We start from the raw sequence: 17,162 nt of genomic DNA on the forward strand, positions 1-17,162 counted from the left end.
GGTCTGAGGATCTCATCTCGGTACTTAATGCCACCCAGCACCATTACTGACCCACCGCCAAACCGGTCATGCTAGAGGATGTTGCAGGCAGCAGAACATTCTCCATGGCATCTCCAGACTCGGTCACGTCTGTCACGTACTCAGTGTGAACCTGCTTTCATCTGTGATGAGCACAGGGCACCAGTGGCAAATTTGCCATTCTTGGTGTTCTCTGGCAAATGCCAAAAGTCCTGCACAGTGTTTGGTTGTAATCACAACCCCCACCTGTGGGCGTTGGGCCCTCATACCACCCTTATGGAGTCTGTTTCTGACCGTTTGACTGGACACATGCATGCTGGAGGTCCTTCTGCAGGGCTCTGGCAGTGCTCCTCCTGCTGGGTTGTTGCCCTCCTAGGGCCTCCTCCATGTCTCCTGGTAGCGCCTCCATTCTCTGGACACTACGCTGACAGACACAGCAAACCTTCTTGCCACAGCTCGCATTGATGTGCCATCCTGGATGAGCTTCACTACCTGAGCCACTTGTGTGGGTTGTAGACTCCGTCTCATGCTACCACTAGAGTGAAAGCACCACCAGCATTCAAAAGGGACCATCAGCCAGGAAGCATAATAACTGAGAAGTGGTCTGTGGTCACCACCTGAAGAACCACTCCTTTAATGGGGGTGTCTTGCTAATTGCCTATAATTTCCACCTGTTGTCTGTTCCATTTGCACAACAGCATGTTAAATTGATTGTCAACAAGTGTTTCTTCTTGAGTGGACTGTGATTTCACAGAAGTGTCATTGACTTGGAGTTACATTGTGTTGTTTAAGTGTTCCCTTTATTTTTTTGTGCAGTGTATAATTTATTACTATACAGAAATAAAGGGTGGAAGGAAAAGTGCAGAACATGCAACTAACAAAATAATATCAATGTGCGTGTGATTCACTAAAAAGGTCTATAAATAGGGGTTCCAAAGGTGTAAAGAGTTTCCTCTTTTCCTTCATACATATGCATGCTCAGCTTTGCAGAGTCTGCATGTATTTTTTTTACTGGTGAGAAAAAAACATCAGGTATTAAAATTCAGCACATCTAATCCCTCTTTCTCCCAACATCATCTGAAAGGCAGAGTCAGGAGTTCCCTATACACATTAGATAGTTGGCTGATGCCACCAAAATTAGGGGATTTTTTTTTTTTTTTCTTAAAGCTCCTTCACATCATGTTTTGGGGATAGTGGCTCATTTTTGGACCGTATCCGGTTTTGTTGCCATACTGAAAACCATGGTCTGCTGAGGTATCAGTTAGGCAACAAAAACAGATATGGTCCAAAAATGAGCCGACCGGAGTCACAAGCTGACTCAGTCTGGCTCATTCAAATGAACAAGTTCCCTATGACAGCTCAGAGGTGCCAGTGCCAAGCACCACAGAACAAAAAAGCGCAATGGTAATATATTGTTACTTCGAAACACAGGTTCCAATATTAACACCCCATCCCTTTAATCCACTAAGTTTATATTGCACACAATTTCCATTCATAGAATATTGGGAAATGACTGCTAAACTATAGATGATCTAGTTATACAATGTTATGTAACATCTTCTGTGCAATACCTGAAGGGCTTTGATACGGTCGGACACGTTCTCTTGAGAGAAGACACGTATTGGCAGGGCTGCTTCTTGTGCAATCTCTGGAATGAAGATGCTGTCATGTGACACGGCTCTACTTCCCAGCACACCACTTGTGGCCCTGATAAAAAGTATGTCATTTTTCAATATACAATATCATTGAATATATATATGTATCAAAGTTATGGTAATCACATGTTGAAATAACAAGCTCACCAGCAGCTGTTTCAAAAATATCACAGAATAGTATATAGATATGGAATCTGTAACATATTGCCATTCTATTTCAAGTACACATGTAGTGTGGGGAAGAACAAGGCCCTATGTGGATGGTTAGTAGTATCCAATCAGATAACAATGTAGCCATGACATAATGTATACACCCACAAGTTAAATATATATTTTACACCAACCCGCTAGAAAGAGATATATACATTTAATAAACCATATTTGTATATTTATGGATAGTAGACACATGATCAATTAGGATAAACACGCCCACATTTATAAAGGACACACCTTCAATCATGATGGACACACCCCTCATTTGAGCATAAGTTGCTCCAGAGAAAGCCAGGATTGACATAAATAGAGAGAAGAACGGACAGAGGTCTCCAAGGAAGTCCTGTACAGCCCTCCAGCACAAGGAGGATGACAGCTAGAGGAAGCTAACAGAGGCGGCCATTTTAAAAGGACATTTCAAGATGGATCCATTATGCTGGATGAAGTACTTAGGAAGAAATCTCAGCTGGTCAGACAAGATTTATGGACATGCCTACATAACCCTCCTACATTATTTACTTATGCTAAGGACTACTGTCACGATGCCGGCTGGCAGGTAGTGGATCCTCTGTGCCAGAGAGGGATGGCGAGGACCGCGCTAGTGGACCGGTTCTAAGCCACTACAGGTTTTCACCAGAGCCCGCCGCAAAGCGGGATGGTCTTGCTGCGGCGGTAGTGACCAGGTCGTATCCACTAGCAACGGCTCACCTCTCTGACTGCTGAAGAAGCTGAAGATAGGCGAGGTACAAGGGAGTAGGCAGAAGCAAGGTCGGACGTAGCAGAAGGTCGAGGCAGGCAGCAAGGATCGTAGTCAGGGGCAACGGCAGGAGGTCAGGAACACGGGCTAGGAACAGACAAGGGAACGCTTTCACTAGGCACTAAGGCAACAAGATCCGCCAAGGAAGTGCAAGGGAGGAGGTTAGATATAGTCAGGGACCAGGTGATCACACTAATAGGTAATTGGGAAGATTGGGCCAGGCACCAACATTGGTGCACTGGCCCTTTAAATTGCAGAGACCCGGCGCGCGCGCGCCCTAGGGAGCGGGGCCGCGCGCGCCGGGACAGGACCGACGGAGAGCGAGTCAGGTACGGGGACCGGGGTGCGCATCGCGAGCGGGCGCCACCCGCATCGCGAATCGCATCCCGGCTGGAGGCGGGACCGCAGCGCACCCGGTCAGTGGATCTGACCGGGGCGCTGCAGCAACGAGGATGAGGCGAGCGCTCCGGGGAGGAACGGGGACCCGGAGCGCTCGGCGTAACAGTACCCCCCCCCTTGGGTCTCCCCCTCTTCTTGGGGCCAAAGAACCTGAGGAAAAAAAAGTCAATTTTTCCGTGATGAGGTCCGATGCACATTAGGAGGGGTTCTGTGCGGAAAAGCATGAGACAGTCCAATCTTTCATTGTTAATACAATAGATGTAGAGGGGTCTGGCGAGACTGGTCACGGGGACGTAGAACCTGTTGATGAGAGAGGCCAAAAAAAATTTTCCTGCAGATCCGGAATCCAAGAAGACCATAGTAGAGAAGGAGAAGGTAGAGGCAGATATCCGCACAGGCACAGTAAGGCGTGGAGAAGCAGAGTTGACATCAAGAACTGTGTCACCTTTGTGCGGAGTCAGCGTACGTCTTTCCAGGCGGGGAGGACGGATAGGACAATCCTTCAGGAAGTGTTCGGTACCGGCATAGTACAGGCAAAGATTCTCCATGCGGCGTCGTGTCCTCTCTTGAGGTGTCAAGCGAGACCGGTCAACTTGCATAGCCTCCGTGGCGGGAAGCACAGGAACGGATTGCAGAGGACCAGAGGAGAGAGGAGCCGGGGAGAAAAAACGCTTCGTGCGAACAAAGTCCATATCCAGGCGGAGCTCCAGACGCCATCCGGAAGAACGCATGTCAATGCGAGTGGCAAGATGAATGAGTTCATGTAGGTCAGCAGGAGTCTCTCGTGCGGCCAGAACATCTTTAATGTTGCTGGATAGGCCTTTTTTAAAGGTCGCGCAGAGAACCTCACTATTCCAGGACAACTCGTAAGCAAGAGCACGGAACTGAATGGCGTACTCGCCAACGGAAGAAACACCCTGTTCCAGGTTCAGCAGGGCAATCTCGGCAGAAGAAGCTCGGGCAGGCTCCTCGAAGACACCACGGACCTCAGCGAAGAAGGACTGGACTGTGGCTGTGGCAGAATCATTGCGGTCCCCATCAAACTTGTCCGGCAGGGACAAGCAGGGGTTAAGAACGGCCGGTTGCTGCGGAGGAGTTGCAGGAGCCGGCGGAGGAGATGGTTGTTGCAGCTGTAGCTGTGACTGAAGTTGCTGTATCTGCGGCAGCAGCTGCTGTGACTGAAGTTGCTGTATCTGCGGCAGCAGCTGCTGTAACTGTGACTGAAGACGCTGTGTCTCGGAAATCAAGTATGCCAGCTGTTGATCTCGTTGGGCGATCTTTACGCCAAATTTGTCCGGCAGGGACAAGCAGGGGTTAGGAACGGCCGGTTGCTGCGGAGGAGTTGCAGGAGCCGGCGGAGGAGATGGTAGTTGCAGCTGTAGCTGTTGCTGTATCTGCGGCTGCAGCTGCTGTATCTGTGACTGAATACGCAGTGCCTCGGAGGTCAAGTATGCCAGCTGTTGATCTCGTTGGGCGATCTTTAGCGACTGCTGGGCGATCTGACGAGCTTGCTGGGCGACCAGCGTAGGGAGGTCAGCGACAACAGGCAGAGGAACTTCAGCGGGATCCATGGCCGGATCTACTGTCACGATGCCGGCTGGCAGGTAGTGGATCCTCTGTGCCAGAGAGGGATGGCGAGGACCGCGCTAGTGGACCGGTTCTAAGCCACTACAGGTTTTCACCAGAGCCCGCCGCAAAGCGGGATGGTCTTGCTGCGGCGGTAGTGACCAGGTCGTATCCACTAGCAACGGCTCACCTCTCTGACTGCTGAAGAAGCTGAAGATAGGCGAGGTACAAGGGAGTAGGCAGAAGCAAGGTCGGACGTAGCAGAAGGTCGAGGCAGGCAGCAAGGATCGTAGTCAGGGGCAACGGCAGGAGGTCAGGAACACGGGCTAGGAACAGACAAGGGAACGCTTTCACTAGGCACTAAGGCAACAAGATCCGCCAAGGAAGTGCAAGGGAGGAGGTTAGATATAGTCAGGGACCAGGTGATCACACTAATAGGTAATTGGGAAGATTGGGCCAGGCACCAACATTGGTGCACTGGCCCTTTAAATTGCAGAGACCCGGCGCGCGCGCGCCCTAGGGAGCGGGGCCGCGCGCGCCGGGACAGGACCGACGGAGAGCGAGTCAGGTACGGGGACCGGGGTGCGCATCGCGAGCGGGCGCCACCCGCATCGCGAATCGCATCCCGGCTGGAGGCGGGACCGCAGCGCACCCGGTCAGTGGATCTGACCGGGGCGCTGCAGCAACGAGGATGAGGCGAGCGCTCCGGGGAGGAACGGGGACCCGGAGCGCTCGGCGTAACAACTACCTTTACATGAAGTTTTCTTGTTTTATGTACTGTCTGCCATGATGTCATGAAGATAACAATATATATATATGTTTTCTTATACAAACAAAGAGCTCTCATAGTAACACACTATGCCGCCAGGGACTCAAATCATGCAGTGCGAGATCTGTCCCCCTGCTTAAGCCAGTACATGTTCGGACCCATCGGAAGTTTGCTAGAGAGCATTTGGATGATCCAGAAGAGTATTGGGAGAATGTCATATGGTCAGATGAAACCAAAGTAGAACTTTTTGGTAAAAACTCAACTCATCGTGTTTGGAGAAAGAATGCTGAGTTGCATCCAAAGAACACCATATCTACTGTGAAGCATGAAGGTGGAAACATCATGCTTTGGGGCTGTTTTTCTTCTAAGGGACCAGAACAACTGATCCGTGTAAAGGAAAGAATGAATGGGGCCATGTATCGTAAATACATTTCAAGGTCCTGGAGTGGCCTAGCTAGTCTCCGGATCTCAACCCCATAGAAAACCTTTGGAGGGAGTTGAATGTCCGTGTTGCCCAGCGACAGCCCCAAAACATTACTGCTAGAGGAAATCTGCATGTAGAAATGGGCCAAAATACCAGAAACAGTGTGTTGTGACCAAATACTTATTTTCCACCATAAATAAATAAATAATTTAAAAAAATCAGACAATATGATTTTATGGATTTTTTTCTCATTCTGTCTCTCATAGTTGAGGTATTCCTAAAATTACATGTCTCTCTCATCTTTTTAAGTGGGAAAACTTGCACAATTGGTGGCTGACTAAATAATTTTTTGCCCCACTGTACACTGTCTATCACATGAGATTTTGGAAAGATTTGTAAAGTATTTCATGTGAAAAGGTCAATAATATGAATATTCCAATCTTAAATCTTTTCTTGATGGGCATGAACTAGAAGATGCAGACATGAAGAAGCTTGGGACATCCGCCACAGAGCACTGTCAGAGTGACAAAAGACAAAAAAATAACAATAAATATTGACAAATATCCACCAACCGCACATTATAACTTACTCAAGCTCCTCCTCAGACTCATAATCAGCATGTGAGGAGTCAGGCACGGTGACATCGCTGGCAGACTGACTCTTCAGACCGCTTGCACCCAATGATGGTAAAGTTTCTTTTCTCTTCTTTTTTCCAAACAATTTTTTGAAAGATTTGAACTTAAATTTCTTTTTAGCTAAAAGAAAGACAAAAATGTTACAAATATGTCATCTAAGTATATTATTGGACTCATAGAATTGGTATACCATTATGTATGGTATACCACAAGTATGCCTTATCAATCAATTTAAAAAGGGAACCTGTTATCACTTTTATACCACCTGAAGAATGTTCCATCCTTGTGGTCCCTGGGGACTTTTACCTGCCCCGTTGGCCTTGATTCGATTGATCTCTCCCTAAACTTAAACTGGAAGCGATCTATCAATTAAAGGTGCTCTGGCAGGAGACCACCCCCAAAATTTATGCTGCCCCATAGACAGCATGAAATCCCGAACAAGCACCTATGTTACAAACAACTATGTTCTACTCTAAAAAGCTGTAGCACTTCAAACAAAACATAGTTTAAAACTGAGCCATTCAGCAGGCTAAGTGGACAACTGGGCTTTTCTAGGATTAGATTGATTAATAGGTCTCTTTCTATACACAATGAGGGAAAAATTATCAATCAAGCCGCACAGGGGAGGAGTGAAGCCAAGGAGACCACCCAGATGGCACTTAACTGGTGCAGCAGTATGATCTTAAATAGAGATGAGCGAACTTACAGTAAATTCGATTCGTCACGAACTTCTCGGCTCGGCGGTTGCTGACTTTTCCTGCATAAATTAGTTCAGCTTTCCGGTGCTCCGGTGGGCTGGAAAAGGTGGATACAGTCCTAGGAAAGAGTCTCCTAGGACTGTATCCACCTTTTCCAGCCCACCGGAGCACATGAAAGCTGAACTAATTTATGCAGGAAAAGTCAGCAACCGCCGAGCCGAGAAGTTCGTGACGAATCGAATTTACTGTAAGTTCGCTCATCTCTAATCTTAAACAAAGTTTTCTCTTTTTGTTTTAAAAGTAAGACTTGCTACTTGGGGTTTGGGCAGCACAAATCTTACTGACGAACATCCCCTAAACCAGTGTCTCCCAACCAGAGTGCCTTCGGCTGTTGGAAATCTACAACTCTTAGCATGCCCAGACAGCCGAAGGCTGTCCGGGCATGCTTGGAGTTGTAGTTTTGCAACAGCTGGAGGTACCCTGGTTGAGAAATGTTGGTCTATACCATTCCACACTATAGTGCCAGACAGCACTGGGCACAGGTAAGTCTTATGGCTCACATTTATCAATGTAGGTGTAAGTGAAGCATTTTTTTACACCTTTTTTTTCTGTGCTGGTAATGTGTAGGATCACCAAATTTATTAAATGTTCACAGGGCATTTGATACATTTTGTGCAGGTAAACATTTTCTCAAATTTCTCTCTTCACATACACTAAAAAGCTACACCAGGTCTGGGCTGGTGTAGTTTTAGAGGCTTTTCAGTGGTTTTGCGCCTTTTTTCCGCCTTTTTACAAAAAGGCGCAGTTCCCTTCTATATCATGTGTATTGCCAAAATCAGTGGATTGCAACTCAAAATCAGTGGATTGCAACTCAAAATCAGCAGAAACGTGTAAACAAAAAGGCGCAAAAGAGGCGCAAATAAACCCTGCTTGCGCCTTCTTGTGCCTTTTGTAGACACAAAAAACAGTCTAAAGACAATGATAAATGTCGGCCTATATTCTTATTTTTTTATTTATTTATTTATTCATCTTATCAACATTGGGAACTTTTTTTTTTTTTTAAGATTTTTTTACATAGATTTTTTTAATGATAGACATATCCATTAAATGAAAGCCTCTAGGATATGAGAGCATACTGGATTCCTGAACCTGTACTTGATAGGAAAAGACTGCAATTTATAGACAAAAATGAAAACAGTGACATAAAAAAAAGAGGCAAACCTATGCAGGCTTTATTTATTCCTGATATACAGTATTTATTGTACAATGCATATCTATGTAAGCCAATTTTAACCTTCAAACAAGGAAGCTTTATTTATCAATAAAAAATGTAGCATACAATAATAGCATAAAGAACAGAAACATTCGATCCGAAGACCAACAGAAATCAAAAACAGTCAGGTCACAATTTAGTCATGTAGAAAACAAAGATCCCTTACATGTTTGCAGTGCATCATAAAGCGTTCCATGGGCAGGAGAGGATACATACGGTATGTAAACGGTGAGACATGGAAATTGGAAATGGAATGCACTCTCCCCCCACCCTCCCATGTGCAATTGTACTCGCAGCCCGGACATATGCTCAAAGGTCCCTAAAACCCTAAGCAAATTAGGGAGGGAAGTAAGCGGCTTAGTGATCGTTAATAAAAAATCATCCGCAAACAAATTGCACTTATATTCCCGATTCCCCACACCGGTGCCCCCAATATTTGCATCATACCTAATTAAAGCCGCCAAGGGCTCCATGACAAGAGCAAACAAGGCCGGCGACAAAGGGCAGCCCTGTCTAGTCCCTCGCATGATGTTCAGGGGCGCCGGTGTGGTGGAGGACAGCTTAAGGAAAGCCCTGGGAGTAGAGTACAGATGGTGCAATATCGTATTAAAAGAGCCCCCAAAACCAAATTTGCGCAATACCGCAAACATATATGGCCAGGTAACGCTATCAAAAGCTTTTTCTATATCGAGTGCCAACGCTAACATGGGGGTATTTGTAGTATTGGACCATTGGATAAGGTTAAGTATTTTCCACACATTGTCGGGAGCTTGTCGGCCAGGGACGAATCCCACCTGATCCGCCTGCACCATGGAGGGAAGTGAACGATTAAGGCGGACTGCAAGTATAGAGGTGAGCAATTTAGTGTCAATATTTAGCAATGTGATAGGGTGATAATTAGCCGGGTGCAAATGATCTTTATTAGGTTTCGGGATCACTGTTATGTGGGCATCCTCAGAGTCAAGAGTAGGTAGGTGTAGGGATGAGAGAAAAAAAGGAAATAGACGAGGATGAGGGAGAATTCTGGGGCGGGGCAGCATACAGAGAAGAATAATAGGTATGAAAGGCTGTGTAGATGTGGTCAGGGTTAGAGGTAAGTACACCGGGACGTAGTTGGATGGTATGTACCTTATTATAGGAGGTAGTATTGTGGAGCATATTAGCTAGGAGGCGGTCTGGCTTGTTAGCATAACTATTGTAAGTAGAGCGTGTCCAACACACCGCCTTCTCAACCTCCGTGGACAGCAACGCATCCAATTGAAGTCTAGTACGTCTGACCTCACTATAAAGGTACACAGACGGCTCTTGTTGATGAGCTACAGTAAGGTGGATCAATTTGGCTTACAACGCAACCTTGGTGGCTGAGCGATCCCTCTTGACACCAGAGGCCAGAGATATAATCCGTCCCCTCATGTACGACTTATGGGCTAGCCACAGCCAACAAGGTGAGCTACTGGTAGTGTTGTGAAGAAAATATTCAGATAGATCAGATTCCAGTTGAGAACGTATGCGTGGGATTGTGAGCAGTGACTCGTTCAATCTCCAACGAAAGGGAATCACAGTATGCCTAGCTAGGTGGAATGCAGCCAATACCATATCATGATCCGACCACACACATGGCACGTGACTGGCGTAGAGGAGAAACGGAATCATGACTGTGTTAGCCAATATCCAATCAATACATGAGTATGTGCGCTGTGACGGAGAGAAGTAAGTATACCCCCTAGTACGACCATTATGCTCTCGCCACACATCAGCTACATTACAATCCTTAAATAACCCCTGTACCTTACATTGCTGGGTCCCAGATCTACGAAGTGGGGCGGGATGAGACCGATTCAATTCGCTATGATAAACAAAATTAAAGTCTCCAGCCCAAATCAACCAATCGTAGGTGAGGGAGGCCGGTTTCGAGCATAGGCTGGTAAAAAAGGAAAGCGGAGCATCAGTTGGTGCATAAGAGTTAAGTATACAAAGTGTTTTATCATGCAACATCCCCACCAATATAACATAGCGGCTATCAGGGTCTATCAGGGTATGTTCTACAGAAAAAGGGAAAGAATCATGCAAAAGCATCAAAACCCCTCTACTTTTAGAAGCATATGTAGAAAAATAAAAACGCCTATATGACCTATGAAAAAATTTAGGGTGAGACGAGGGCGTGAAATGGGACTCCTGTATACAGATGACGTCAGGGTGCTGTTTAGCATAATCCCTAAACGATTTACTCCTTTTGAGGGGGGAGTTAAAGCCCCTCACATTATGAGACAATAGCTTACACATGTTAATACTTCACACAAGCTACAATTAAGCAATAACGGTAGGGGGAGTGCAACATAGATGAACGGTATAATACTACACCAGACTGAACATGGAGAGTCCACTGCAAAGGAGCCAGCAGTCAATGATGACCTGTAGGAACACGAAACAGAAAAAAATAGAAAACAACAAAACACACCAAAAACAAAAAACACGAAATAGCAATCCAAGTAAGGAAAGACTGGTCGGTAGAGATGAGCAAACTTACAGTAAATTCGATTCATCACGAACTTCTCGGCTCGGCAGTTGATGACTTATCCTGCGTAAATTAGTTCAGCCTTCAGGTGCTCCGGTGGGCTGGAAAAGGTGGATACATTCCTAGGAAAGAGTCTCCTAGGACTGTATCCACCTTTTCCAGCCCACCGGAGCACCTGAAAGCTGAACTAATTTATGCAGGAAAAGTCATCAACTGCCAAGCCGAGAAGTTTGTGACGAATCGAATTTACTGTAAGTTCGCTCATCTCTACTGGTCGGCTTCTTCCAAAACCCATCATTCTTCCCTGTCCCCTTCTGGGAAGTGAGGACACACTAATCCGGGCAGTGCATAGCCAGTCAGAAGACATTGTGGGTTCCAAATCAGGACAAGGAATCATTGGCATAGTCACAAATCAGTAACACCCCGAAATAAGGCATACAGGAATATGCTGGCCAGTAGGAAACAGTTCAGTCGGAGAACAGTCATCTCGGTAATAAAGGCAGACCGACCACCGAAACATAGTCATCAAGTTCAGGTACGATTCTGCGCTTTATCCCGGTGGGACACAGTCGTCCACGTATGTTGCGGACGATGCACTCTCTGCGGCTGCGGCGGCAGATCAACCGGTGCCAGCTTTTCCGCTTTCAAAGCCTCCAGAGCCTCCTTCAGAGTGCGGACAAGGTAAGCATGGCCATGGAGTGTAAAAGATAAAGAAAATGGGAAGCCCCACCTATATTTCACTTTTTGCTGGATGAGGGCTAGCGTGATGGGCCTGAACTCCCTGCGTCTGGCCAGGGTAGTAGGAGCCAAATCTGAGTACAGCTTTGCGGAGGGGGGCAGGCCCGGCAGGGCTGGTAGATCATGGGCAGCAAGCAAAAGAACATCACGGACCTCCGGGAAATGTAATTTAAGGACAACGTCCCTCGGGAGCTCCTTATTTTTAGGCCTAGCCAAGGCCCTATGTATGCGGTCAAATCGAAGCATCTCCGGCTCCAAATGAGGGGCCAGTTCATAAAAAAGATCCGTAAGTACCTTGTTCAGGTCAGTGAAGGACTTCGGCAGACCTCTTAGGCGTAGGTTCACCCTCCGCTATCTATTTTTGAGGTCCTCTAGCTTGAGTTCCAGGGCCGCCACCTTGCCCGCCTGCTTGTCCATGTCCCACCTGTCTGAGTCCATAGCGTCCGCCAACTCATCAAGTTTGGCCTCATTATCTGACACCCTCTGAGTAGTGTTGAGCGGCATAGGCCATATTCGAATTCGCGAATATTCGCGAATATATGGACGAATATTCGTCATATATTCGCGAATATTCGCATAGTCGTTATATTCTTGTTTTATTTTCGCATATGCGAATATTCGCGTATGCGAAAATTAACATGTGAATATTGGCATACAAAATTAACACGCGCGTAAATTCGCATATGCGAAAATTAGCATATGCTAATGTTCGCATATGCGAATTTCCGTATGTGCGAATTTTCGCACGTCAGTCTCACACAGTAGTATTACAGCCTTCTTTACACCACACAAGCTGGAAGCAGAGAGGGATGATCACTGTGATGTGTACTGTGAAGAAAAAAAAAAAAAAAAAAACGAATATTCGTAATTACGAATATATAGCGCTATATTCGCGAAATTCGCGAATTCGCGAATATGCGATATTCGCGAATAATATTCGAATTGCGAATATTCGCGAGCAACACTACCTCTGAGTAAGTTCCGCCTGCGACCGCTCGCTCCGAAAGAGTGACTGGATGTTGCGGAACATAGCCGCCGGTGTAAGATCCTCCGTATACAGCGGAGCTTCAACCTCTGAGTTGTCCTCCGATCTGCGCAAGCTCGCGACGGCCATCTTGGATTTAGGCCCAGTCCGGAACAAGTCTGGGATGGACTGTGAAAGACCTTGAGTTAGTGGCTGGATCTTTCTCCTAGAGGAGCAGGGAGTATTCATAGTAGGTCCAGCAGGAATTCCCAAGCAAAGGAGCCGAAATTCGGCGCTGATAGTGGCGATTAATGCACAGCTGGCACGGAGCTCACATGAGGTGCATCTGTCTCAGTGAGCCGCGCACATGCGCCCCTATGAAAGCCAATTTTAACACACATATGCTGTAAAACACAACACTTCTAGGCCTGCCTCCCCAATGTTACAAGTGTGAAGGCTAAATTAGCCTATATTTGTTGGAGGGGCATTAAGGGCTTAAATACCCACGTTGGCTCTCCCAACAGCAGGCATCCTGTCTCGTGACATACGCAACATTTTCTGGAATTGGCGGGAGGATCTTATCAGCAACACGGGATGGTGGCGTACATGCGCCTCGCCATGCTGTTTGGATCTGTCATGGCAGGCTCTGCCTGCAGCATGGCAGGATTCGGAAGCCAGGTGGAAGTACGAGGTGTAGGCAGGGGGAGAACTTAGGTACCCACTGACTAAGGTAACCCACCTGCAGTGTTAGTTTTTGCTGAGAGCTCCGGAAGTCGGCTGCTGCTACAGCCATCTCGCAGGATGAGGACATCGCCTCAGTGAAGGCACGCTTGTTTGGTATGATGATTTCTGCTGAAGTCTCAGCTACTTGTATTCTTTTGCTGATCTTAAGGATGCACTTAATTAACAGCTCGGCCCATCGCGCCTGGCCCACTGTAACGAGAGTCCCAGCGGTGGTCAGGTATCTTCGATAGGGATTGCTGCTCAGACTGTAGCTTCTTTGTCACTCTAGGTAAACTTGTTGTTTTCCAGTGCTATTATGGTTAATATTCTATCACATATTTACTGCTACTAGTGGAAATTCATGACTGTAGATATGATATAGAAACCCTTTCAGCTCCAGTACTTCCTTGCCAGTGTTTTTCACTTGACACTGACACTCTGTAACCAGCCCAATCTGTGGTCAGGGTATCTTCTGTAAGAATTGACTGCAGTTTTATTGGAGTTACATGTTGCACTGGTGGAATAGATAAAAAAAATTATAATAGTAATAATAATAAAAAAATAATAATAATGATATATATCTATATATATTTAAAACTCAACGTGTGTATGTATGTCCAAACGGCTAAAAATATTAACATGAAACTTGGCACACATGTTACTTATATGTCAACAACAAACATAGGATAGGTGATTTAACCCTTACCCACCCCGATTTGCCAGGGGCGGGGTTTATGTTTAAAGTCCCATACAAGTCAATGGGAAATATATGTTACTGCATAACTTCCAAACGGCTGGAGATATTTCCATAATACTTGGTCACATGTTACTTATATGTCCACTTAAAATATAGGATAGTTAATTTAACCCTTAACTATCCCCATTTGTGAGGGTCAGGGCTTTTGTTTAAAGTCCCATGCAAATCAATGGGAAATGTATGTTCCCACATAACTTCCGTACAGCTGGAGATATTGCAATACCTGGTACACATATTACGGGTCGGGATAGGAGGTCAAGATAGGAGGTCGGGATAGGAGGACGGGATAGGAGGTCGGGATAGGAGGACGGGATAGGAGGTCGGGATAGGAAGACGGGATAGGAGGTCGGGATAGGAGGACGGGATAGGAGGACGGGATAGGAGGTCGGGATAGGAGGTCGGGATAGGAGGACGGGATAGGAGGTCAGGATAGGAGGACGGGATAGGAGGTCGGGATAGGAGGTCGGGATAGGAGGTCGTGATAGGAGGACGGGATATGAGGTCGGAATAGGAGGTCGGGATAGGAGGTCGAGATATGAGGTTGGGATAGATGGACTGGATAGGAGGACGGGATAGGAGATAGGGATAGGAGATTGGGATAGGAGGTCAGGATAGTAGGTCGAGATAGGAGCAGGGGATATGAGGATGGGATAGGAGGTCAGGATAGGAGGTAGGGATTAGAGGTCGGGATTGGAGGACGGGAGAGGAGGTCGAGATAGGAGGTCAAGATAGGAGGTCGAGATAAGGATAGGAGGACGGGATAGGATGTAGGGATAGGAGGTCGAGATAGGAGGACGGGATAGGAGGACGGGATAGGAGGACGGGATAGGAGGACGGGATAGGAGGTCGGGATAGGAGGTCGGGATAGGAGGACGGGATAGGAGGACGGGATAGGAGGTCGGGATAGGAGGTCGGGATAGGAGGTCGGGATAGGAGGTCGAGATAGGAGGACGGGATAGGAGGTCAAGATAGGAGGTCGAGATAGGAGGTCAAAATATAGGAGGTCGAGATAGGAGGTCGAGATAGGAGGACGGGATAGGAGGTCAGGATAGGAGGTCGAGATAGGAGAACAGGATAGGAGGACGGGAAAGGAGGACGGGATAGGAGATCAGGATAGGAGGACGGGATAGGCGGACGGGATAGGAGGTCGGGATAGAAGGTCGAGATAGGAGGATGAGATAGGAGGACGCGATAGGACGGGATAGGAGGACGAGATAGGAGGTAAAGATAGGAGGACGGGATAGGAGGTCGGGATCGGAGGACGGGATAGGAGGTCGGGATAGGAGGTCGGGATAGGAGGTCGGGATAGGAGGTCGGGATAGGAGGACGGTATAGTTGGTTGGGATATGACAACAATATATGAGGATATGAAGTCAAAAGCTTCCTCCTTTGTTTATTTTCCTTCCTAACAAGGATTAGGAAGGAAAAACTGGGCAACGCCGGGTACTCAGCTAGTATATATATATATATATATATATATATATATATATATATATTAGGGATCGACCGATATCGTTTTTTTAGGGCCGATACCGATAATCGGTGGAGGTTAGGGCCGATAGCCGATAACTTATACCGATATTCCGGTATAAGTTATCGGCTATTCATCCCCCCTCGACACCGCTGCAGATCATTGATTTAACGCGGGCGCTTTAAATTAATGCACTGCGGTGGCTTTTGCGGTGCCATAGGCCGCTGCCGCCACCACCACCCGCTTCTCTCCCCCCTACCTGTCAGGGTGGTCCGGGCCATCCATCCTCCCTTCCTGTAGTGTCCGGCGGCATTCCATGTGGAGGGTGAACCGGTCCGGGCTGTCCTTCTTCTCCGGGGGTCCTCTTCTCCACTCCGGGCAGGCCTAGTACACTGCATAGACGCCGCTGCGCAGTGACGCCCGTGCGCAGCGACGCACCTGACGTCACGGCGTAGCGGCGTCTATGCAGCGTACTAGGCCGGAGCCTGTCCGGAGTGGAGAAGAGGACCCCCGGAGAAGAAGGACAGCCCGGAACGGTTCACCCTCCACCCGGAAGGATGGATGGCCCGGACCACCCCCATTACGGGTAAGTAAATTTTTTTTTTATTGACTCGGAGGGTGGGGGAGGGGCCCGACCGGTATAGCGGTATGGGCAAAAATCCATACTGGTATACCCCCCAGCACTACGGGGGGGCGGTCGCGGTGCGGGGCGGCGGATCGGGGGGGCGGTCGTGGTGCGGGCGGTGCACGGGGGCGGGGCATTATCGGCTTATCGGCAAGGTAATTGCCGATACCGATAATGCCCAAAATCGTGATTATCGTGATTATACTCTGTCATTACATGCACTAATCACACATTCATTGCTGCATTTTTTACTGTACATACGTGCATACCATTTATACTGCACATACGCTCATAGCATTTCTGTAACCCTCACGTTTCAGAAGACAGGAAACCCAGTGGATCTGGCTCTGCTGGACCTGTGTGGCAGATGACTCGGACCATACCAAAAAACGCTGGTTTACACCAGAGCCCGCCGCAAAGCAGGATGGGCTTGCTGCAGCAGGGGACACTCAGGCTGCTCCCCCTGGCATGGCTCGACCACATGCGAGGCACAGGAGGGATAAGACAGCTCGTAGTCAGGATAGCAGAAGGTCAGGGCAGGCGGTACAGTAGCATAGTCAGGAACGTAGCAATGGTCAGTAGGCAGTCGGCATGGAGCAAGGTCAGGTCACGGAGCAAAGGAACAGATACACGGCAAGGCAATAACAGGAATGCTTTCTCTCAGGCTCAAGGCAACAAAGGTTCAGCAGGGATGTGAGGAGGGTGGATGAATTTATCAATGAGCCACAATGAGCCACAGGTGAATACACTAATGAGCGCACTGGCCCTTTAAATCTTAAAGCTCCGGCGCACGCGCGCCTTAGGGGATGGGGACACACGTGCCGGAGCAAAGAGGCAAAGGCGGGGGCAGGAGAAGCATCAGGTGAGTGATGGACTGGGGCTTGCATGCGGGCACGTCCCGCGATGCGAGTCCCAGCCCCGCCGACAGCAGCAGGTAACAGGACCATGCGCAACCGTACCCC

The 17,162-nt window shown here is 47.7% G+C and overlaps 1 protein-coding gene across 3 annotated transcripts in view; it reads right to left on the reverse strand.

Annotated features, from left to right (window-relative positions):
- Positions 1–17,162, reverse strand: part of CRACDL (CRACD like) — a 107,561-nt gene that overhangs the window by 21,147 nt on the left and 69,252 nt on the right. For all 3 annotated transcript variants that reach the window (XM_056555940.1, XM_056555939.1, XM_056555941.1), the window contains exons 3-4: positions 6,391–6,556; positions 1,590–1,725 (exon numbers count right to left, since the gene is read on the reverse strand). In XM_056555940.1, coding sequence (XP_056411915.1) covers positions 1,590–1,725; positions 6,391–6,556 — 302 coding nt within the window. The remainder of the gene's footprint in view (positions 1–1,589; positions 1,726–6,390; positions 6,557–17,162) is intronic.

The sequence above is a fragment of the Hyla sarda genome, chromosome 2 (assembly GCF_029499605.1).
Source record: "Hyla sarda isolate aHylSar1 chromosome 2, aHylSar1.hap1, whole genome shotgun sequence".
Lineage (NCBI taxonomy): Eukaryota > Metazoa > Chordata > Amphibia > Anura > Hylidae > Hyla > Hyla sarda.